General features: G+C 41.5%; 1 protein-coding gene across 7 annotated transcripts in view; it reads right to left on the reverse strand.

The window, feature by feature from the left end:
- CTBP1 (C-terminal binding protein 1) overlaps positions 1-25,542 on the reverse strand; it is a 247,272-nt gene that overhangs the window by 68,839 nt on the left and 152,891 nt on the right. For 2 of the 7 annotated variants that reach the window (XM_005148545.4, XM_005148546.4), the window contains exon 1: positions 1,481-1,656. The exons of 4 other annotated variants lie outside the window; for them this stretch is intronic. In XM_005148545.4, the coding sequence (XP_005148602.1) occupies positions 1,481-1,520 (40 nt within the window). In that variant the 5' untranslated portion in view covers positions 1,521-1,656. Of the gene's footprint in view, positions 1-1,480; positions 1,657-25,542 lie in introns of those variants that run through there. One more of the 7 variants, XM_031048402.2, reaches the window with a different exon arrangement.

Consider the following 25,542-nt stretch of genomic DNA (forward strand, 5'->3'; position numbering starts at 1 on the left):
TTTCAATCTACAACAGAAATTATTTAAATATATTTCATTTTTATTCGTATTTTCTTGTTCCCCTCCTAGTGGGACACAATAATGAGGTTTCAAATATTTTAATAAGGGCATCATGCTACTTGCCATGGGGCTCGAATGCTAAATAAGAACATTTACATCTCCTAAGACCCAGGAGAAAGAATCAGTGCGCTGCTCTTGAAACATGCATGTGCATGGCAAATATTATAGGTAATTTTAATTTGATGGGAAAAGAAGTAGATGCTCACTTCAGTTTATTAGGCCTCATTATTTTCAACGAGGCTAAAGGGATGATTATCTTTACCTGCTCCATCATGGTCTAAAAGCAAACATTCTTCCTGATAAGCACAACAGTTATTAAAATATAAGGGGATATTAAATTGTTAAATTAAGTTACAACAGGTGAAATCTTACAACAACACCCCCAATAGCAGTGTTTTCTGCCATGGTTCTGCCCAGATGGGCACTATGACTGAAATCCTGACTTTGGAATTTAATTATTTTAGAGAAAAACAAAGCAGCAGAGCAGCCTGACTCGCATCTACACGGCAAACAGGCTTATTCTCTGCTTTGCAGCCTTCTTCTTGGTATCATTTGCTTACAAATGATCATGTTTACAAACACAATCGACATTCTGTCTCCTTATGTCTGGGGGAACAACAAAAAAAATAAGCACCTTCGGATTAACATGACAATTTACACTAAGCGATTCTGGAGGCGTATCTGTAACATCACCCTATGCATATTATTCATGTTACCTTAAAAACCAGCAGCAATCCACAAATGCATTTGCTAGCACACGGTTAAAAGAAATGAAAAAGAAAAGGAAGAGGAAAGAAAGAAGATAAAACCAAATTCACGAGGAGAGCCTTACCTCTCTGATACATAACCCGTCCGCAGATTTAGCAAAATCATTTCAACAGCCAGGCCTTAAGCACTTTTTACAGCAATAAGACGCCGCTTTTAAACTTCCTGTTTATTGAAATATTAGCACAGCTTTTTTTTCCCCCCCCTCCGTGGCACTTTACCAGCATTTCTCTATAGCTAAAAGCCAGGGCACCGCTCAGCCCAAGAGCGAACGGGACCGGGGTGGGGAAGAACCCCTAAATTCACATTCTTGATGCAGTTTTAGCGCCGTTTCACTTTTTTATTGAAAGAGGAATTATCCCTGCAGCCGAATTCCAGTGGCTGGGCTGCGCCCCCCTCTTCGCCTCTAATTTTTATTCCTCTTTATGCTTTTATTCAAACACCCCAGCAGCTCGCAGGGCAAAGTTGCGCCGGCGACGCGGCCGTCAGGGGAGCCCCGCTCCCGCCGGGGCCGGGCACACAAAGCCCAGTGTTGCTGCTGCTGCTACCACTGCTGCCGGTAGCGGCGGGGGCCGATCGCCGCCTTACATCCCCCCCCACTCCCCCTTCCCCATTCCCATCCCCACCGCCGCGACCAGGCCGCGAGATCGGTTACCTAGAGGCAAGCCCTTGTTTAGTAAGTGAGAACTTCCCATTGAAGCGCTACGTCCGCGCCCGCCGCGGGGAGGAGGCCGGAGGGGCACGGCCGCTCCGCGACGCCGAGGCTGGCGATGGAAGCGCGGCCCGCCGCGGCATATGGCGGCTGCTCCGCGGGCGACCCCTCCACTGAGGCGCTGAGGCGCGCGCGCGCCGCCGCCGCCGCGCGCATGCCCGACAGCGCGCGCGCGCGCCCGCGCTACCCGCCCGCCCTCAGGGCGGGGAGCGGCCGCCGCCGCCACCTACTCCTCCTCCTTCTTCTTGTTCGCTGCGGGTTCGATCTCTTGGTTCTATGCAGGCATCGGAGACAGAATGAAAGCGGGGCGGGCGCAAGAGGGTTTGGGAGAGTCCCGCTTCGTTCGCTTGTCGCAGCGAAAACTCCAAACTGCTTTTAGGACGTAATGCGGCCGCTTTTGTGTGTTGTTTTCATTAAACTTCCACAAAGTTGGAAGATTACCTGCATTTGACGCCCTCACTGGCATCCCAAAACATTTGCGCTTCTGGTGTTTCACTATTTTTTTTTCTGTGGACTACGGCTTTTCTCCCTTGTTAATTTTCTCCCTTCTGCTCATTTTTAAACACAAAAAAAACCCATCCAAAATCAGAACACTTAATTTTGTTCCTACTGAGTGTAAGCGGGGGGTCAGTGCCTCCAGTCGGAGCTGTGCTGGGCCCAAGGCCCAAACCCGCCCCTGTGATCCGACAGGGAAGCAGCAGGGCTGGGTCGGCACTGCCTCCAGAGGGGACAGGTTTAGATGGAAAGCGGCAAAAAACCATCACAGATCCATAGAATGGTTTGGGTTGGAAGGGACCTTAAAGCTCCTCCAGTAACAACCCCCTGCCATGGGCAGGGACACCTTCCACTAGAGCAGGTTGCTCCAAGCCCCATTCTGATATTCTTTCCCACCGTGGATACCCTCACACATTCCCACTAAACCCAAAGTGCAGGACAACTGGCACCAAACCCTCTTCAACCCTCACCCTTGGTGCGTAAATGATGGAACTCTGCTGCTTCACTACCCTGGTATCTCCTTCTCCTTGCTCCATTGCTGCTCTGAGTCTACCACATTGGACCCTGGTCATCCCCATCCACAGCTCCCATCTCCCATTTTTGGGTCCCCAGCATGAACTCCTGTACCTGCTCCCCCAGAAACCATCAGCTGCAGAAAGCACCCATTCTGCTGCCACGATACCATGCAGCAGTACCAAATTAATCACAATTAACACCAATTTATGCTACCTGTGCCATACGCCATCACCCAGCGCAGGGTGGACCCTCAGGTGAGGCAGCTGGAGCCTGCAGGCACCATTCTGAGGAGATGGAAGGCAGGTGATGAGGCACCAGAGGAGCGGCCGCTGCTGTGGACCCGGGGCTCAGGAGCCCGCATGTACTGACAAGGAAATAAGCACAAATCCACCCCTGTGCTGCCCAAAATGGAACCGACACTGAGATTTGGGTGAAAACCAGGTGTTACTGACCCAAACCAGGGCTCAACTCCCAGCGATACCCCCTCCGCGCCACCACACGGGGGTGCAGCCGAGAGCCCTCCATTCGCCAACCCGCCCAAAAAGCGGCGCCGGCGGCGGACGACAACCGCAGTGAGAGCGGCGGCGCCCCCGCGCCCGGCTGTGTCAGCTGACGCGGCCCTGCCTCGCCCCGCCCGGGTGAGGGAGGCGGTGAGGGCGGCGGGGTCCCTCCGCCGCCATGGCTCCGTGTAGTGCCGCCGTCCTGTCCCGCTGCTCAGCGCCCGGAGCTCCGGCTCCGTCCAGCCGGGAAGCTTCTGCACCTCTCGCACAGCCACCAGCCTCCCCTCCCCGCAGCCGGGCAGCGGAGCCGCGGCTGGGCGCACACAGGGTCGCTCGCTCCGGCCTTTCTCCCCACAGGCGAAACCGCCGAGCGAAAACACCGTTTGTTTTTTGCTTTTTCCAGTAATAAAACGCTCGGTTTCTGTCAGCGGTTACACCGCAAACGGCCCCAAAGCCAGCGCTCCACAGCAGTACCTCATGGGTGCCAAGGGGCCTGATACCCCCTCCGATAATGACTGGCGATGGCCACGACAGGCCAGCCTCTGATAAAAATAAGGTATTACTACTAGTTTTTTAGCTTAGCGGTGATGCGAAGGGAAATAAAGCTCTTACCGGCCTGGAGGAGAGGGCAAGCCGGCCACTGAGCCGAGGGGCAGCGAGCTCGGTGTACATCTGTCCCAATGTACATCTGTCTGTCCCGCCGCCTCATGCCATGCCAAGATCCCTGCGCGAACTCTCAGTGCCTCCTCTCACACGGTTTTAATCACTTTGTGGGTGATCTGAGAGTTAATTCTGCCGACGCTGCACTCCAGGACCGTGGGTGATATTTAAACATAAGAAGCCCACAGAAAGGGAGGGGTAGAGATGAAGATTTAAGGGGTTTTCCTAGTTCTGCAGAATTGCAACACTTCGAATATAGGTGAGAAGTGTATTAGAAAATACAAGTAATTATAAGGACTCTCAGGCAGCAAACATTAGCAATTCACTTTGATAAGTAACATGATCTGTACTAGGGTGCAGATCATCTCTTCTGTGCTTTTTATGTAGATTTTCCTGTGCTTGTTAATTTTCTGTGCTTGTTTGTTTGAGAAGGGAATATTTGAACCCAAAGGTTATAAAGTATGGTTTCAGCCTCCCACATTGTGTGGATTTCTGGAATCCAGGGCACAAGTAAAGGATTTTAGCTCATAGGCAGCCTTTAGCAACCTCGCCCAGCTCCCTAATAACTTGTTTTTCCCCATCATTCTCCAGTTATTGTCCATTTCATGGACTTATTCAGCAGAATCAAGAGGTAACTCCAAAGACCAGTTTTATGCAGCCTCTGATTTAACTTCATTTTCCTCCTGCTTTCATGGGAAAGCCTTTTGTGGCTCCATGCAGACGTCTCAGACATCCCTCAAACAACATAGTTTCTCAAGATTCTCACTGTGCATCACTAGGGCAGCATCTAGCCAAGCGCCTCATGTGGGGGTTGTATAAATAAACAAATTTGGTTTTAATCACTTTAAAGTGGTTAACCACTTTATTGCCATTTATAGATGTTAGCAAATATAAAAATACATACATATCAAAGCTGTAAGGAGAAAATCATGGTGGGGTTGTTTTTTTTCTTCACTGCTGAAGTTGCCATGTGGCAAAGTATCAGCAGGAATGAGCATTAGGTGTAGAGCACGCTCAAACTGCAAATGAAACGTCTGTGAATACCAATATGGATATGGAAGTATCTCTGGGAAAAAAAAACAACAAACAACAACTAATAGTAGAAAATGAAAACTCAGCATTGAAATGAAGAGTTCAGTTACGTTTCTTTTATGGAGAAACATAAGCAGATAGAGGCAACAAAACCATGTCCTCGGTGGGGTTACATGACTGGGCAAATGTTTAGTTCTAAACTGGAACTGCTGCCTCGAGGAGGGAGGGGAGTGTGGTACAAAATATTATGACAAGGGGAGTGCTCTAAGTGAGGATAAGTTGGCATGATGAACAGATGGAGTATTCAGTAACAGGAGGTTATTAATACTGCAGTTTGGTATTCTCCACGCTACTTCATGAAGGGATTCATATGCTTGCTCTTTTTCCTTTCTGATTGTACATAGACTTAACAAATATGCACACTGGAGGTACTGCCGAACTTGCTTCCCTCTAAGCACACATGCATGCATCACAAACCCATCTTTCCTGGGAAAACATTATGGGCTGGATCCTCATCTCACTGGACCAACTGCATTACTTTCAACAGCAGAGAGCTGATTTGCACCCGCTGAAGGAGAGAGGTTATCTGACCCTGTCTCCCCTATGGAAAGGTCTCTCCACCCTTCTCTGACAGCTGCCACAAGGCACCTGCTCTAGAGAATGAACTACAAAGACTCTAAAGATGGAAACAAGAATGAAATAACCCAGGAGGAATTGACATTTTCCTTCAGAACACAATGCAATGCTCTTTAAGAAAATCAAGCTCACTTTCACCTACAGTTTACTCCTCCCCTGCACAGCTGTCAGTGGCTTAGTTTTTGACTGGACATGAGGAAATGCAGGAGCACACCAGAGGACTCCAGCCAGGCATTCCTCTGCCCATCCGTTTTACTTCCTATGTTCTCCAGCTTGCCTCCAGGTCACCAAACATGCACCTATCTTCACATCGTTTAGACCATAGCTTGTACAGCTATAATATAAGTAAATCTTCCACAAAGCCTAACACTCCCCATCCTCTTATCACATTTTGGCACTGCTGTCACTGCAGCTAATTTTATTTTTAACAGTAACGTTACACAGATGAGTGTCTTGTGTGTTCTGCACTGAGGATTACGGCGTTTTTCAAAGCCCCCAAACTGTTTCTTGGCTTCCTAAGAGTCAGCTGCAGGAGCACATGTGCTGAAGAGTAAATACATTGTTTTAAGTGTATCTGTTAACAGCCATATGTATAATTTAAGTACAAGTTTTATTCCCCCCAGAATGTCTAAGCATAAGGGCATGACCTTGGGCTTTCACAAATTAGATACATTAGGGTACTATATCTTTAGCAGATGTGGCTTTGAAGATACTGAAAGAGGAAGTTTTACTGTTGTAGTGTCTAGGCAAGGAGCAAAGATACATGTCGAATGCACTCTGAAGTGAATAATGAGGTTTGACAATATTTTTACTTCTAGATACTGTGATTGTGTACTTACAGATTTTCTTTAGTTTGCCACAGCTGTGCATGCTGGCTCTTTGAGGCATGTTTTTGCTTCATTATCGAACATGCGTCATCCATCATAACAGTTTCTAGAACCATCATTTTAAAACCTTTATGCATTTTTAATCAAAAAAACAAGATTATATTTCAATGCAATAGCTGAACTTTTGTCCACAGTAAATCCTGGAGATGCTATTACGAGATCCTAAAAGGGATTTGTGTCAGAACTAAAACAATGGTTGGAAAAAGCAGAACCAACACTTAAACTTTATCCTAAAAAGAGAACTATAAAATGTCGAATAAAAATACCTCAATTTGATTTATTTAAAATCTGGAAAGAAAACTTTGTTTGGATTTGAATGTTTCCTTACTTTTTTTCACTCAGATCCTGAAAAGCATTTGTTTATGAAACACACACATAGACATCAGTCTACTTTCATGTTGCAATTCCGTATTTTAATTACAGCTTCTTTCTGTTTCTAGGTGTAACTTCCTCTGTGTGAAACTTCCTGCTGTAGGAAGTTAAGGCTTTCTGGGTGATGTGAAAGAGAAAGCCATTTTGCAGAAACATTCAGCATGTTGTGAAGGGGAAATGGAAAAAAGAGTAATTGACAAAAGGGAGACACTTCATCTTTAAGAAATGGTGGTCATTGCAAGCGTGAAATAAAATAGAGAACCTTCATCTACCATTAAAAAGAAGGTCTGCTGAAGAATCAAAGTCATAGGTTAAAGTTCTACTTAATGAACAAGAAGTTCAGCTGTGTCAGACATTCAGTCATTTTTGAAATGCCAAATGTGCATTGCTCCTTTCTCAAAATGGAATGGCTATACTAGCTCTGTGCTGGAAATACCAGCCGTATAGAAGTGAAAAAGCTTGACAGTGTGCTGAATGAATGGAAGAACAAATTCCCTTCAAACCAGTGAACAAAAAACCCATCTCTCCTCTGATGTTATCTGTATTGACTAAGGGACTTTCTTCTTGATCTCACCTTCTTCATACATGTGCTAAAAACACAAGAACCAGGGTGGAATTAAATCCTCTGCACTTTCTGGTTATTGCTAAATGAGAGGTATCATTTTCTGACTAGTCAGGAGTTAACAGACCATTTCTAGGAAGGTCTGTGCTCTGGCTGAAGAGAAAAAGAAGACAGAGATGAACAGCAGAAGAAGCCTATTGAGAACCATTAGTGGATGTCAGCCATTGTCCATCTGTTCACAGTGGAATAAATCCAGACCTGAAGGAACAACTGCAACCTGCCCCATATGGCTCACTCCCTTGGCAGGGCTTCTTTGGGGATTTGACATTGGATGAGGTAAAGGAGAAGGAGCGCAATCTGTGTTCTCAGGAACGAACAGCCAATTAACATGAAAGAACAAAAAGTGGCTTAGCAACCCAGGGGAAGAATTTCTCCTTCTCACCTGTCTGAGATTTTAGAGCCTATACAAACCAAGTTGCAGAGATACTACACTGAGGCTCCTACCAGTCCCTAAAAGTTTAACTTTAGCCACAAACAAAATTCTTTGGGCAGTGGACAGCCCCTCAATAGGCAAGTGAGACCAGTGATCCTAGGTGAGTGAGACCAGTGATCCTACTCTCTCCCAGGGTGTTAAAGAAGGCATCTGGAATATATTACACTAAAAAAATTACATTAACAATTATAGTGCAATAGACTTTCAACATAATGAACCAGGCCAACAACATTCTGCATTTACTTTCACAGAACTGGGTTGTAGCAGATTACTACTGAGTAGTAATTTACTTCTGAAGTTTGAAATCAGTCTGGGGCTGGTCATGAAGCAAGGTATTCTATTTTAGATGATTAAGGGCAGTTGTCTCAGACCCATACAGAAGAGTTATGCCATCTGATTGTCTCTTTAAAATTATAATAAGAAACAGATACTCTATTTGTGATGCTGCATTCTGTATGCAAAGAAGCAAATCTACATATTAAGGCCAAATGAAGGGATCAAAACGTGCAAGCTTGTAGTAGATTCAGTAACCTGTTTGGTGGTAGTAATTTCATAGGCCATACAGAGAATACTTAACCATCCAGTAGCCTCAGGAGAACCAATGCATGTCCTTACTGAACTTTCTGTTGTGGGTATGTCTTCAGTCTTAGACAGTCTGCTCAGAAAATTAACAGATGTAGAAAATCAAATTCAGATGTGATGTACAAGAGGTACTTCGGCCTATATGGATTCAAGGGCAGCCCCTGCCTACCACACTTCCAGAAGAGAGAGGTGCTTAGGCTGCAGGCTTTGTCTCTGCTCTACCTTTGAAGCCATAAGCAGTTCAGATTTGCCAGTGCTACTCCAAATGTGAGGTGATTATCTGCTCAGAAGTGGGATTTAATTATTTCAGACCTGGCACCATTCTAAATCAGCAGGGGCATCTCTAGAAGATGCTGCATGTTCATAGCGATTTTGACTGTCACTAAGTTAGCGGTCTTTGTGCTTCAATGTCATTTGCACCCTATTATCCTCCACCTCCTCTTCAGTTCCCTTGTAACACACTTATTTTTGTCAAAGATGCACAAGTAGCCAGGGAAAAGAAAAAAATTACAGTTGTATCAGAAATCATTTTAAGCTCCCAAACAATTATATTCACACTTATAAATGTCATTCATGCACTAGGCGGCATAAAGAACGTCATAATGGCTTGTTTGAAACACGTACCACAAAACTGAGGACCCTTTCAGGAAAAATAAAGGTATGAAATCAAAACATCTTCCTAAGCATTTATCTAGAGACACTTCTCTCAAACTAACCACAAGGCTTATCAGTCTGAAAAAATAGCAAGGATACAAAAGGATGCAAAAAGTAAAACAACGCCTGTTACTTGAAAATGTCCATTTGCTGTCAAGGGCTTTAAGCACAACCATGCACTGGATTATATAATTTTTTTACATGAAATTAATTCTCTTGCTTTGTCAAATTTACTTCAGATGATTACAAGTTATCAGTTGTTAATTTCATCCTCTTCCAAACTGAACACTGCTTTGTACCCTCAAGAAATACTGCACTACCAGCACTCCACTATCACCTCGCACCAAGATAAGGGAACAGTTCATTATCAAGCAAAAAGTGACCTCTAGTGAAGCATCATGCCAGCTCCTGAGATGCACACCATCCTGAGACACACACCATCTCTCTGGCAGCACCTTGCTTTTCACTGACTGATCACATCCACATACCATTAAGTCTGATAATACTACACCATGACACTACTCAGCATCTGTAAACCATCAGTCAAGCACTTCTGATACCTTCTGTAGCTCACACTTTGCACAGCAGGTGTAGTAACATACTACAGAAAACATCTGCACATCAAAAAACCTGAACACCATTGTTTGAACATAATAAAGTCTGCCTCCAGATAACTATTAGAGAATTTAATGGAACATAATGAAAAGTGTAAGCTCTAACTGGATTTTTTATCTTGTTTTAATGTCATTTTAAAAGCAGTATATCCAGACATTTGTAAACAAAGTAAGAAAACCGTCCCTTTGAGTATGTAAAAATAGAAATAATCTCAATGAACAGCCCTTTGTACTCTAACAAAACAGGGAAATTAAGAGTGGAAGAAAACAGCAGCAAAGAGATGGGCAGTGAAAAATCAATTCCATAGTTACAACATATGGAACAATACATGGGCGAGGCAATCTATAACAGTGAATGGTCAACGATTTTCGAACAGTGAAAAGGAACTAGCAAGGTTTCAAGTGTAAAACACGTAATCCATTGGCCACAGAAACACATTTCATGTTCTCTACTTATAGATCTAGCAACGTACTAATATTTCTATACCTTTCCTAGCATGTGTATACTTTCCTAACAAACATATTATTGGGAGATACACCTTTTTTTCATTTACTAAACCAAAACAGACCTTTGTGCAACTTTTTTACTTCCAGTCCTCAAGGTTTAAAACTCAACGCCTGAAAAGTAAACTGCAAGAAATCCTTATCCCCTTTGCAAGGCTCCTGAGATACAATTCAAATTCCAAAGGACATCAGTTTACGTGGCAATTTACACAGTGATATGAAAAGTATTGAACTATATTAAAAAGCTCCCTTTGTATTGCTGCAAAATATAAAGAGAGAAGCAGACTGTTATCCTAGCAAAGACTACCAGATCATAGTACTTACATAAATACAACATGCAATTTCACTATAGAAGAAAAGTCAATTCAAACAGGTGATAATCAGCATCAACAGATTTGCTGCTACTTGAGTTGGCATTTACTAGCAAATACCCTGATTTACAGACTAAGGCAGCACTGTGCCTTATGATAGGACGGTATTATTTAAAGATTATTGGATAAACTTCCCAGAAGTCTTATAATATTGCATGAAGAAAACGCTGCAGAGAGAAAGCATCTCATGGAAACGTTTGCTAAACTGTCGTCTTTGGAATGGTTCAACTCCTCTACACAGAAAAACGCCATCTGACAGAGATGTTTTGTTGAATTTGTATCACAGCGCAGCACAACTCTGGCCCTACAACTGCCTCTCGGGAACTCCATCATCTCACAAGGACCACTACTCTCGACAGCAGAATCATCAGTGCAATCTTAAAGATAGTAACTCTTATGCCAGGCAGGCATTGCCAAGGTGGTCAGGCTGATACATGTGCAGTACTTGTGATTCATGATGACTTTGTGGAAAACCCACAGAGAGCTCATCATGAGCTATGACACAGAACCAGAATTGTTTAGATTGGAAAAGACCTTTAAGATTATCCAGTCCAACTGTTAACCCAGCACTTCTAAGTTCACCACTAAACCATGGACCTCATCTACACATCTTTTAAATACCTGAAGGGACAGCGACTCCACCACTTCCCTGGGCAGCCTGTTCCAATTCCTGACAACCCTGCTGAGGAAGAATTTTTTCCTAATATCCAATCTAAACCTTCCCTGGTGCAGCTTGAGGCCATTACCTCTTGTACTATCACTTGTTACTTGGGAGAAAAGGCCAATCCCCATCTCACTACAACCTCCTGTCAGGCAGTTGTAGAGAGCAATAAGGTCCCCTCGAGCCTCCTTCAGGATGAACAACCCCAGTTCCCTCAGCTGTTCCTCATCAGATTTGTGCTTGAGATCCTGCACCAGGCTCCATGCCCTTTTCTGGCTCCCCTCCAGCACCTCAATGTCTCTCTTGTAGTGAGAGGCTCAGAACTGAACACAGGATTCGAGGTGAGGCCTCACCACAGCTCACCTTCAGCCAGCTGTCAATGAGCACCCCCAAGTCCAACAACAATTTCTTTTCCCTTCCTTCAAATTCTTAATTATTTGTGTCCTATTTATTCCTATGGCAAACAGAAGAGTCATGGATATTAGAATAATCTTTTATTAATTTGCGTTACTTTATGTATCTGAAAGAATGGTCACAGTACAGGCTTGTACATCACTATGGGCAGAGTAAAGTTCAGCAGACATCCACAAAGAGGAAAATACATCCATGCAAACAGATCAGGTTCTTAATTAAAATGATTCAATACGCCTTATGAACAGTGCAAGTTGTATCAGGGATGATGAAGTTACCTTAGGAAAAATGTACTTTAAATTAACTAGCGCAGGCTAAAGACAACTGAGCTGTAATAATAAGTAAATGTATATAGATAATGTATAAATAATTAATTAGCTTTTCCTGAAAGACCTGGAAACAAATGAGAATACTTTGTGGATCTCTGTACCGTGCTGATCTCCAGCTAAAGCGGCTTGTGAGACCCGTGACCCAGAAAGGTTAAAGTTTGTGTTTTTCCCAGAGAATGCACCTATATGATTAACATTACAGAGAAACCCACATCAGCAAAAAGTATCACAAGAGAGGAATGAGCAATAATTCATGTAGATAATAAATAGTCTAAGGAGAATAGAACCACACCCCTATGTTAGTTCTGTAAGTATTCTGAATGTTCTTCCTTTCAAGCACCACAACTGTAATCTTCACTAAATATCAAGAACTGAGAGGGAAGGGATGCCTTTTTGGTTTGTTTCTAGGGTTTTTACAATCACAACCAGAGCTAAGTTTTCTCAGTCTATTGCTGGATCTTTCCTGACAAGAGATTTCCAATTGTACTAAAATCTATGGATGGTTTGAGATGTAGACAGATGTCTGTGAGGCCACAGGCTGAGGTCATCAAACTCATCTCATTTGTGACCTAAGCCTAGTCTCTTGGCTCTCCTAAAAACAAAAGAAGGGGGGGTTGGGCAGGATGGAAAGGACAGCAAGCAAACTGCTAATGCATCTAGAAATTTGTTCTAGTTAACTTTGAACCTAATAGCACACACAGATTTTAGTAACATAATGGCCAACAGGATGGACATTGAGAAGATGCATATTTGGTCATTTATCATTACTCCTCTTCACAGTGTAATTGTGATTTCTGGCATTATTAGTAGGCAACTGTCTCTTATTTCCTGAACATCTAACCAACCAGGTTTTCAAGAACTCATGCTTAAATCTAATTGCAAAAGCAGTTTTACTGCACTGAGTGAAATTGCTTAAATTTATACACATTTTACAAAACAGTTCAATTTCTCAGTTCTTGAAACAGCCAAAGAAAAGAAGTACCATGCTGATGCTGACATCGTTTCTGCTGCTTAAGGGAAGATAAAATTGGGTCTCTCAAAGCTGCAGGCAAAATACTACAATGGATAACAACTCTTCCTTGTGTATACATGATTGGAACGGCTGTCTCCGTTGGGCGCCGACTGTACGTTGTGAGGCACAGAATGGATTCAGAGAAGATTCTTCTGTTAGAATCAGTTCATGTGTGCATGCAGTATTCATTCAAACAGCTTATTTTACAATCACTGCTGCCTGCTCCCTGACCCCAGAGATGCCTTTTTGCTTAAAACAACCACTGAAACCTCCCAAACACTGCAAAACCCCACAATGTAAATAAATATATGTACTTACTGCACAGGGGTTTCTATTTGAGAAATAAAGCAAAGTTAACATTGATAATAAATTTTCTGAATCCTTTTCCCTTTGATGGCTGCAGGGTAGTCTAAAATTTTTACATATAATCCACTGTGACGATCAACACTGTTTTTGTTCTGCTCTTAAAAACAGAGAAAAGGAGGAAAAGGTTTTGTACAGGAGCAGTAATAGTTCCACTTGCCCTGTGGCAAATGGGGAAAATATGTCAATGTGAATTATTGTACTGTCTCCATGGATCAAGATTTCTCTTGGCGCATTCAAAATTCCACTAAGAGAAACAATTGCTAAGAGCATTTGCTACTTAGCCTGCTAGCTGGAATCAAACAAGACCTAGGATCAACTAATGCTAAAATATTATCTTTTCCATTGATTTTCTCCCCCTGCATTAACTGAGGAAACGATCAGCTAAACAATTTTAGCTGGAAAGAACAGCGTATCACTCTCACAAGGACATCCAGAGGATTGAAATAATCAACATAATTGGAAAAGAGAATTCTGAGCAGCTTATACTACTTTCTTCCAGAAACGGAAGAATCTCACAGTATAATTTTACTTCATTCTGACACAAACAAGTTGTACTACATATTCCACTTACTACACATGGAGTTACAGTGGGGAATGTACAACCTCTTCTCTACAGAAACTGAGAACACCCACGCAGATGCATTAGAAAAAATAATTCCAATTTTGTGCAGTTCTGCATGCATTTTCATACTCAAAGAAGCGAGCCAAATACTAATAGAGATTTCAAGTCCATTTTCTCTACTGGAAGGCTATTTTATGGGTATTTAGTAAATTCTTTTTATATATATCTCTTTCCTAGCACTGGATTATGGTCTCAATTAATTAATAAAGTACAAGTGCAGAAATTCATGGGTCATTGGGCGGATGTGATATGAATGCAGTTCTAACTTCTTGATTTGGCCAACAAGGATGCAGCAGACCAAAAATGAACTACCGGTGAAATCCAGACACCATGTACTTACACTTTATGGATTATTTGTACCAAACAGTAAATTATTTTAACTAGAAATTAACTGTCTTGATTTTTATACTTCATTCATCCCCAGGATTCATAAAGCTCTAACAAGTTCATCTACAGCAACCATGAAGATGCAATAAATAAGAGCTTTGCAGGGTGTCTGAGTTAGCACTACTAATGTTCCCCTCAGAAAAGTCAGTGCTACACAGAACTGATTAAAACAAACACACAATAAAAGGATTATGAATCGGTTTGCTTAGGACACATTTGTCAATGTAAAACTGTCTCAGTAGAGATCTTTCTAATGGGTATCTGTCATCATCTAGACCAACGATGTGGACACAGATAGAAAATCTTTGCCAAGATGACTGTGAACATCACAAAAAAACAATAATAGCTGTCTGTAAAAAATAACAGCAACAGCGCAAGAACACAGTCATGTTGGATCACAGATAAGTGAAGATCACAGAAACAAAACATGCTTTAATAAAACCAAGATGGAAAGCTTTGCCATTAGAAAAAGACTACTGTCACACTGACAGCGTATGGAACTAGAGCATTAAAAGTAATGAGTAACTCTGTATGACCTCCAAGAACGGTGCCTTGACCAGAGGAGATATGGACACCAGCTCTGGTGTCCATACGCAGTATGTTTGAAAGGATGCAAAATGAAAAACTCACTGCTGAAGAAAAACACCTTGAAGAACACAATGTATTCAGATTGCCAACAAAAAAAAAGTAGAGAGATAACACGATTACACTTTGTAGGATGAAATACCAGACACTAAAGGACTGCTTAATCTTAGAGGAAGACATAATTAGAATGAGCAGCTTAGAATCTCTTTCAAAATCTGTACTTTCTAGCTTCTTTATCCAAGTGGATGTTATTGACTACACTATCAAGGGTTATGGTGGTTGTCTTCATCTTCTTAATACTTCCAATGCCTTTCTGAAACATCAGGCTAATAAGAAGTCTGGGGCTGAACTGTATCAGGGATACAAGTGATAGAAAGAGGCTCAAGGTAACCTGGAGATTCACCCCTGATCCTACACTCTGGGGAGTTACAGCTCCAAAAACATAAAGATTACTAATTGTTGGTCACTGCTCTGCTCCCTGCAGGAATGAACAGATGATGTCTTTCACTGAGCATCATCTACTGACATAAATCTCGTGCTGCTCATGATATCCATTAACAGGAAGCAATTACTACTGCGAAGTTGTGATGAAGAGGAATGTCTTATCGTAACCCAGCTAAATTCCGGGAGACAACTCATGATGATCCCACTGAGAGCACTGCCAACAGAGTAGACTTCAACTGGACTTCAGTGGGAAGCCCCACAAACACTGAACTCAAGGACCTTCAGTACTAAATTAATAACAACTTGTTTTTACTGTCATTAAATAACTGGAGTTCATGCACTTGTGTACCACAGTGCACCAAGGCAGGTATGTTCAGAGACTGGCAGTGAAACAACAGATCACTGTGCTAGGTACTCGCAGCATGGTCTGCAACAAGATAGATTCTGCAGCACCTTCATCACAATACATAGGGGATATCGCAGGCAGAAATGTTTGCAGCAAGAGATAATGAGGTGGCAATGTGCACTTATTATGTACCAATGCTACTGCCACCCTGCTTGGGTTTAGCTCAGCAAGTGCTTCTTTAAGCACGTTCTGTACCATGCACTGCAAGACTATTCTTGTATCTGACAAGTACAACTGGATGCTGCCCATCAGTTTTTGATATTTAAGCTGCTGACATCTTAATTGATGACACAGCACAGTCTTTTCCATTCAGTTTGCAAAAAGGTTGCGCAAGATGGAGCTTAGAGGAATTGTGCTCGCAAGAGCTTTTGTAAAGGAACTGAGGCATCTCGTAACTGAGAGAAATCAGAAGGATTAAGGCATTAGCCAAGATTCATGAAAAGTACAATCAGTTCTTGATTCTGTCATCCTAAACCACTTCCCTTCTGTGTGTCCAGGTTCTTAATCTTTAAAATATGTATAGTATTTGCTTACTGAACACTCATGTTTGCTGTCAGAGCAAATCCATGAAATATTTAGACATCCCCTTACAACTAAAGAGTCACTTTCAGTACATCTAATGAGATGTATGCAGGTATACATTCACCCATGGTGCTGATCTGTTGTGTCAGGGATATGTCACCATTCTATTTCAAAGTAGATAGATGAAGATTAGATGGTGCTACCCCATAACTAAATATGTTAAAACAACTTCTAGGACTATCTAAGCTACAGTTTGTGCTGTCCCCTAGTCTGAAGAGTCATCTGGAGATGTGGAGTATGTAAAGGAGAAATTAAGATCAATAAAAATTCTATTGACCTGTTAATGAAACCTTTCCACCACTAAAAAAAGCTGCTGTTGTTAGGATAAGAAAAGTCTGTTAACCCCAGTCTGGTTTATCTATTTATTTTATTGATGATAGGTTGTACAGAAGAATTGAACACAGCGGGTGTAAGACAACGCTGCTTCCCTATGAGACGGCTATCGCAGCTCCTGGCTTTGAGCAATCTGTGTAACTGTACTCCAATCACAACCATATTCATTAATAAGACATGTCAGTGCCTCCGTCTGCCTGTCTGCTCATCTCATCCTTCATTTTGGCTTTTTCCAGTAAAGATGCATGCATGTCTAACTTCACATGCACTGCGGGTACTGCCACAGATGTCCCACCACTGAGGTACACACACACACACACACACACACATCCCCCAAATCCTACTTAAACCAGTCTGCCACAGAGCTAACTCCTCATCACTCACCACAGAGCTGCTATTAATTGCATAAAACACTGCGTGGAGAAGAAAAATAATACATCCTGTTCTGGGACCTGAAACATACACTACTCACTTCTGCAATAATTATGGCACATGAAGTAAGTGTAAACTATGTATTGGTCTTTAGTATCCACAATCAATTTAGCTTGAAAACAGCATTTTTCTGTTTTACCATTTATTGGGAAAGCTCAGAAACAGTTTTTCTGTCTTTATAGACCAAGCCTTGATGTTACTGAAGTCAATTAAATTTTCCCATTCAAGTATACAAGACCCCAAGACTGAAGTTTCAGGTTAAATTTGCACATATTTACTACACGAACAACTAACACAAGGTAATTTCTGCTTCCCAGAGCTCTAAAATAATTATGAACATGAAACAAAGATCCCTGTTTTTCAGACAGCAGTTTTCAGGTGGTTGCACTGAAAGTCTAGAAGGATTCAATTAACATTTAATCACTGTAGAAGACAGCACAGTTCAGTGTGCCAAAATAAACTTCAGCTCATAGCTGTATTAAAAACTTGAAAGATTTTCAGTAAAATAAATCCATATTTTATTAACATGCTTGTTATAGCCAAAGGAATAACACATGCATCATAAAATAAATGCTTAAATCAGTACTGTACACCGTCTTGGATATTGACTGCCTTAAACTATCTCTGTAACTCATTCTGATTTTTAGGAAACTACAGATAATAAGAACCATCTTTTGCCACAGTCTTTCACCTAAAATTAATCAATCTTTCTTTCTTTCTCTTTCTTTCAAAATAATAGGAAATAGGAAAACCAAACACCAGCTATAAACAGGTATTTGTGGGATGAGAAGTTGGTATCTTTGCTGGCATCAGGCGGGCAGCATATACAGGTCTCAGAAAGCAGAAGGGGATGGATTTTGCAATGGAGTCATCCTGTCCAGGAAAGTCCTCTGAGCTCCAGAGTTTGGTGCTCCTGCAGTTGACCTGCCACTGGATTTACCTTCTGCCTTTGATCCAGCAAGGCCAGGCTGGATGGAGCTTTGAGCAACCTGGTCTAGTGGAAGGTGCCTCTACCCATAGCAGGGAGTTAGAACTGGATGAGCTTTAAGCTCCCTTCCAGCCCAACCCTAGCATAATTCTATGATCAGGGAAGGGTTGTCGAGTTCCATGCACTTGCTCCATCTTTTTACTGGTTATAGTCAAAAGCTGCAGTTCAACTCTAATATCATTGGGTACCTTCACCTATTACTGTTAAGTAAGCAGGGTTTCCTAACGCAGTCCCTGCAATCCTCCACTTGCTGCCGTCTCCAGATAGACCCCACTAAACACAACCCCTGTGCCTCAACATCCAACCAGAGCTTTACCCTTCTGTGCCCATCAGATTACAACCATCCCACCACAACCTCCAAACCTGACTAGCACCGTGGGAGGGTGTGCTGACAGCCTTGTTAAAGCTGAGGGAAACGATGGCCACTGTTCTCCCCTCATCCCCAAATCCAGACAGGAGTTCACTGAAGTGAATCTGCTCAGACAGGCAGGATTTATCTGTGCTAAATTCATGCTGACTGTTCCCAGTCAATTCCTTCTGCTTTGTGTCCCCAGAAACACATCCCCAGTCTCCATCCTACCAATGCAGTGGCAGAAACCTTGACACTCAAGTCTCAACTTGAGCTCTGATTTCCCTAACACCATCCCTGCATTCCAGGGCAGTATTGAAACGCCTTCTCTATGGCCTCTCCCTCCTTCCAGCCGTACAATGCCCTCAGACTTCCAAGTTTACTGGAAGCTGTGCAAGGACTCCACAGATCCAATTTACACATATCATTTCCTGAGCAATTTCATCTAATGATTTGCTTCCACATTTCATTCAAAAAGCAGGGATTTTTTTTTCCTTTTTAAACAAAGCCTAATTTAGGAAACACTGACATCTATAATGGAACTTGGATGGCAGCATGTGAGTAGCATTTAAAAGCCTACTGGGAGCAAAATTGTAGTTCTTAAGAAGAGTGTGGCTTCTAAAATCTAATTTAACTGTTGCCTAGGCCTATTCTTAAATTCCTATTGAATTCTTCTTTAAAGTCTTCCATTCTTATTCAGATAAGAATTTAAGAACAAGGTGACTATTCAGAAGAAATACCCATTTTTATTTTTTAGGTGCAATTTGGGCAATTAAAAAACCCAAGCAGATTAAGCAAGGTTTCCTAGAGTCTTCTCAGCCACAGAAGAGAGTCTTCTAAGGCACAGAAATGTCACACTTTGGTACATTTCGGTAAGTGTCACTATAGGTCCGTTTATATCTATGGCATTTTCACTCATCACCAATTTAAGATAACTTTTTAAAAGTACATTTCACATAAGTGATTTTGATGTTCATCATCTCAAACCACATGGACCAAAGCACAGGAGTGCAGCCCGAAAGAGGTCAGATTTGTGCCATAAACCACCAAACTGAGTAGGGAAATGTACTCCATTCAGTGTACATTTGAAATGAGCACTGTGCCAAGGTGGAGCTTGTACCTGAAATCACGACGCCTGTAACTTGTAGTACCGTTGATTTATTTAGGTTTCAGAGGAAAACATCTGAAGGAGGAGAACTTCCCCTTTGTGCCTTTTAGCACAGCCTTGGGCAGGGTGTTACTGGCTGCTTTGCAAGAGAAGTGGGTGAGCTCAGCCACCATCCCTTGGGGAACCTCTGCTGGTCTGCCCTTACCCTCAAACTCCTCCTTGGTGTTTCCCACGTTGAAATACTAACAATGTGCTCCTCTTAACTTCCACAGTTAAAGTGAGCTAATTGCAAATTTTGACATCTCTGTGAGATGGCACAAGAGGGGGAAAAAATCATCCTGCAGAAGGTAACGCTTCTACGTCCTACTTCTGATACAAGATCTGTTGAATCCTCAAGATGTTACTGCGTTGACTTCATTTGTACTGATCTCCTGTGGTTCTAGACTGAAAGCCGAATCTGAAAGTTCTCCTGACAGCTTCTTAAGACACACACCCATTTATGCCTTCTACTTATTCTGCAATTTGATCACCCTTCTTTAAGTGTTAATTTATATAACAAATTCATGAGTTACAGTCATAGACATCACAGTAACTCTGGAAAACCCACACAGAGTTCCCTATCCCCAACATAATGATGAAGAAAGCACCACAGTCCTCTCATTAAAACACACTTTGAGCTTTGAAGCATATTCTAATAACAAAATCTGAACTTTGATCAGTAAAGGAGCATTTCCAGAGCTCAGGACCATGTCATCCTGCTCACTCTTCTCTCCTCCATCCTTTGGCAGCTGTCAGTAACACTGGGAGTTGCTCACACTTATCTGTCGCAAACCACTGCTTCCACATTTCAAACTGAACGTCATCCAGACAACTTAACTTCAAACTTTTCTGTCCTCCCACCTCCTGCTTTTTAAATGTATCCCTAACTTTGTAACACTGCTCTCAAGAAAATGGAGCAGAAAAGGCTTTCAGCGTAGAAGAATATTCCCTAAATGCCTTACATGCAAAATGCATTGCTAATGGGGTTCTATGACCCTAAACCCAGTACCGGCGCATCTCATCCCCACTGCTTAGTTCCAAGACTGATACAAGGTCATGCAGCACATCAGCCAAACAGGACATCTCCATTAACCCAGTGGAGAACAGCCAGTTTACAAGGGATATTTGTATGCTTCTCCATAGAAACCACACAGAGAGACAAGGCCAAGGTTGGGACATAGCAACATGTCCCACATAGGAAGGAGAAGCTGAAGGTCCTGAAGACCTGCTACATCCTGGGTTTGTACAACTGTATTTAAGCCTACATAAATGAAGTTTATTCATTCCCTGGAAAACAGCACACATTTCCATCCTCACATTTACAATATGTACTTGACAACAGAATTTTTGTCATTGCTGCTTTCGCTTCAACAGCACAAATATTTTGACACTAAAGGTTGCAGAGAAAACAGATTTTATGTCAACACAGACCAGTCTGAAAGCAATATACCCTTGGGTCACCAGATTTACTTGAGTTTTCTGCCTGGTTTTGAGCAAGGAGATTTCTTCCTGTGAATGACCATTTCATGTCCAAACTAAAAAGAAGGGTAATACAACTGTTGTCATTGATTAAAAACATCTCCAGGAAGTAAATATTTGCTCTCTGTTGACTAACTGGCATGTTTGGAGCTTAAAAGTGGAGTGATTTGGTCAGAAGATATATGCAGGTATGTAACTATAATTTATATATTGACTTATTGTTTATGTACAGGCACAGAATATAACACTCCCCAAAACCAGACCAAAAAGCCAGTGTTGAATGCTGTAGAAGGAAATCAGTAAAGGAGAGGATCCTTAAAGCTTTGTAATTTAAGTATAAAGCAAAATAAAAAGTGTTCCTCATGGTTTAGGCATTAAACAAACACAGAACAGTAATGGCCAAATCCTCATGGGGGGAAGCAGCTTCTCCTACTGACATTGAAACACTGGACTAGATGAGACAGCACAGGCCACATCCAGTATCTAACGCCATACAACGGATGAGGGGAAACAGGCCACAGTTGTGTGTTCAAGACATTTGTGTCTGTGAAACATCACAAACTCAGTGTTTGGGTACCAAAACACAGATTCAATGGATGCAGCCAGGCTGTCTCAGGGGTGTTTAAATAGGTGTTTATCACCTTTGCAGGAAACAGAAGCATTACATTTTAATTGCTAGCCTTTACAGCCATATAACAAAATACTTCTAATAACTAAAAAGACAAATGTGATGATTAAAATATAGTCAATCTTACTAAGCTGTTCTATAGTCCAATGCAGAGAAGGAATCCTTTCCCTAAATTATTTACTAAAGACATTTGCAAGAGGCAACGTAATCGCCCCTTCAATCTTTGTTTCCTTTCCCAACATAACCAAGGGAAAATCAAGCACATACAAAAGGAAGAAAAGTGTTTGCAAAACAGATATTACACTTCTCCCTTCAGAAATCTTACTGGGTATCAGCACTGTGTCATTTGGAAAAATGGATTTCAGCAGATCTTTCAATACATTTCTTACTAGCTTCTGGGGATACAAAACTTCGGTGCAGCACTGCTTGTGCTGGTGCAATACAAAATGTAGGTGGAAAGTAAAAACGCACTTAATCTCTACAACACTACTATGAAATATTTAAATACATATCTAAAACATTCAAACCCTGAATCTCTTCTAGCCAGGATGCCGGTTTTTCCGAGACTGAGGAACACGAGAGGCATGCAAGGTGCTGGAATATTTTCATCCAAACATGGAAACAGACTGAGGAATACTGAAGGAACACAAAGTAATATTCAAATGGTAGAGTTCAACTGGAAGCAGGGGTTGAGGGGATCAGTACTGACCCAGTTACACAGAACTAGGTACTTTTTCTTTGACAGAAATAAGAATTGGAGAGAATTCCTCATCACAAGCACAACCTACCCAAAGGTACCAAATGTCTTTTCCACCTAATTATGTTTTTAATGCTACTGCTACCCGTTTGAGTTTTTACTTCTTCTAATGGCCTACACGGTCCATTGATCCATCAATCCAAAAATTGAAATGATAAAAAAATACTTTAAGGAAGTAACACTGACAGCACAGCATTAGAGAGGAAATTCTGTCTGTAAAATAAAAACAATGAGTGAAGGTCAAAGAAATAATAGGGTAAATAATACCAACAGAATGTTAACGACATAGGTATTTTAGAATACTTATGATAAATAAGAAATTAAATATTGAATATTCACTTGATTAAATTATTTAAAAATAGAATTTTGTGTGTTATACAGAAAATAAAATACAATCACCAGAATTTGTATATATTCCAAATATTTCACTACTTTGATGCGAAGTATCTATGTGAAAAGAAACTACTTCAGTAATAGAACATAACCAATGGTTTTCTTGCCAGAGTTAAAAGTTCTAAAGGTGTAAAGTGGTTTTGTCATGGATTTGCTTTTCCTTTAAGGTCCTGTAAGATCAAGGTAACGCAAAGCAGAACTTGTCACACATCGCCCAGCTGCCTGCACTGTGCTCCCTATGCACAACGACATCTGAATGGTATCTCCAGACGGGCTGCCCCAACAGCACTACCAAACTGACCGACTGACCTGACCTAGGTTAGCTTTAACAAGAACCAAAACCAATGGCCATCAAAAAGTGAATATGAGTCTCAAGTTTGGGGTTGACTGTTCAAGTGCAATGTAAGATCCATAAAACCCTTCCATCAAGACTTTGGTAGTGATGAAGAATGCTGTAACCCCAATATACAAGTATTTTTAAAACCCACAAACCACAGAAACAACAATCTTCAGATGCTGAAGGAAGAAAAAGGAAGGGAAACAAATATGCTGCTGCAGTAGGAACACTGCCATAAAGATTTAGGGGGAAAAGGATCAGTGCTGAAGGCATCTCTTCACTTTAATTACCACTGAACAAGTGTTCAAGGCCAGACTGGACAGAGCTTTGAGCAACCTAGTCTAGTGGAAGGTGTCCCTGCCCGTGGCAAGGGGGTTGGACTAGATAATATTTAAGGTCCCTTCAGACCCAAACCATTCTGTGATTGTAACAGCCACAAGAATGGCTTCTGATTCACTGTAAAGGAAAGATGACTCTGCCTGAGGCTGAGACACTATAATGAGGAATGGCTTATAAAATACTGAAAGACCATCACCTTTATAAACCTATTCTGGAAGCTTTCTGCAAAAAAAACAGTACAGTGTGTCCCCAGCACTGGTGGAAACATCACTCTGCCTCTAAAAGCCATTTCTGTTCACCTTTGTGCCCAGTTTCCACACTGCCAATAGTCAGCATGACTCTGAACACAATCTTTAAAAGAACTTGGCAAGACAACAACATTTTCAACTGGTCTTTTATGTGAAAGCATATTTCTTCAGGTGCTTCATCAGCACATGGACACGAGCAGGGTTATTATACTTTGACAGCAGAATACAAGCAGGTTTGGGGAGAATGGGGGTTGTTTTTCTAGGCAATCCTTTTTTAATGTTATTTTCTTAAATAATGACAGAGCAGCTGGAATCATCCTTCTTTCTTTTGCTGAAACCAAAAGAAAACAGACTGAAAATTGGCACTGTAGGTATCGTCTGATGCAAGTCAAGTGGAATAGACAAAATCCATTTTCTTTTTGTATTGAGTCAGCAACTGCAAGAAACCAGATGACCTCTGGAACAAACCCCAATATGTACTTACAAATAACAAGTTTTCACAGGGTTTTGTTTTACTTCTTTAATTCCTCCTATCTCTTCACCATCTGTCTGCAACAAGAAGCTTCTCTCCTGACCAAGTGAGTAGTTAACATAATGCAGTAGACAGACTGGCTTATTTGAGGTGGGTGATGACGAACAACTTGGGCATCGTGACAAATGAGATGCATGTCCTGGTACTTGGAACTTATTTGATTACAGGGAAAATTACAGTAAAAAATAGAATACTGCTGCAATTCCACATTTCTCCTCTTTTAGTTTTCCTGGTAAGAACAACTTCTCCTAAAAGCAGATGCTATTCTATTTTATTTAATAGGATAAATGGAAAATTCATATGTTGAAACTGCTACAAGCATGAGCAAACACATTTACTGCATTTGCAAATACATTTAATTATTAACAGAGAATCATAGCATAGTTAGGGTTGGAAAGGACCTTAAGATGATCTAGTCCCAACCGCCAACATTATTCAACATTATTGCTGAAAGTCCATTATGTTTAGAGGGATACAATATTAGTAGGTGCTTAATCCCAAACTAGATTTATATCCTTTTTACGTGCTCTTTATACTAGTTTATGTCAGTTTTACATTATGCTCTTACAACAACAGTTTGAAGATTTACAACTGTACAACAATGAAATCGAGTTCTGCTCTCCGTCAATACTGTCTCTAATGAATTAGGAGACATTCTGTATGTAAAATAATGAAGTATGTTTTAGTTGTAACATTACGGAGCTCTACTTTCACATCAATATTCAGGTACGACTAAAACTTAACTTTCTTTGCGTGGAGAGCATGAGATGCCAAACACCACTAAAACCAACTTTGCTTTTTGTTCAGTATTCTGAACAGCACTAAAAAGAGTGAGTACTATATTTAGTAATGGGAAAACTCAACAGCTTCTAAAGTTTCTTGCAGTAAATGCATGCAAGACTCAACCACTACCCTGCCAACAGGGAAAAAAGTACATGTAAACTACAGACTTCACAGTTGAAGCGACAGCAAAGGTGAACAGGCTCCAAATGAGATGCAGCATTTCTTCATTTCATAAATACATTCCATCTCACACGCACAGTGATGGGGTGATTCATTTCTGAGCCAAAGCTCGTCCAATAAAAATGTGCACACACAGGTTTTTGGAAGGTATATATGTGTACAAGTGCTACATTTAAGAGAACTGAAGCTTTTGCATGTAGTGGAAGGCACTTACACTGCAACAGAACCGAAATTAACTTGGAAACCTGCATTTATTGCTGGAAAAATCAACCAGCTATGAAATAGGGTATCTTAAAAATTTTCCAAACAACCTATTATTATCCCTATTCTAGTAACATCTGAACGTGCCAGATGAAATCACAGCCCCATGGCATGAACTCAGAATGAGCAAATGTCT

The sequence above is a fragment of the Melopsittacus undulatus genome, chromosome 7 (genome assembly GCF_012275295.1).
Source record: "Melopsittacus undulatus isolate bMelUnd1 chromosome 7, bMelUnd1.mat.Z, whole genome shotgun sequence".
In the NCBI taxonomy this organism is placed as follows: domain Eukaryota; kingdom Metazoa; phylum Chordata; class Aves; order Psittaciformes; family Psittaculidae; genus Melopsittacus; species Melopsittacus undulatus.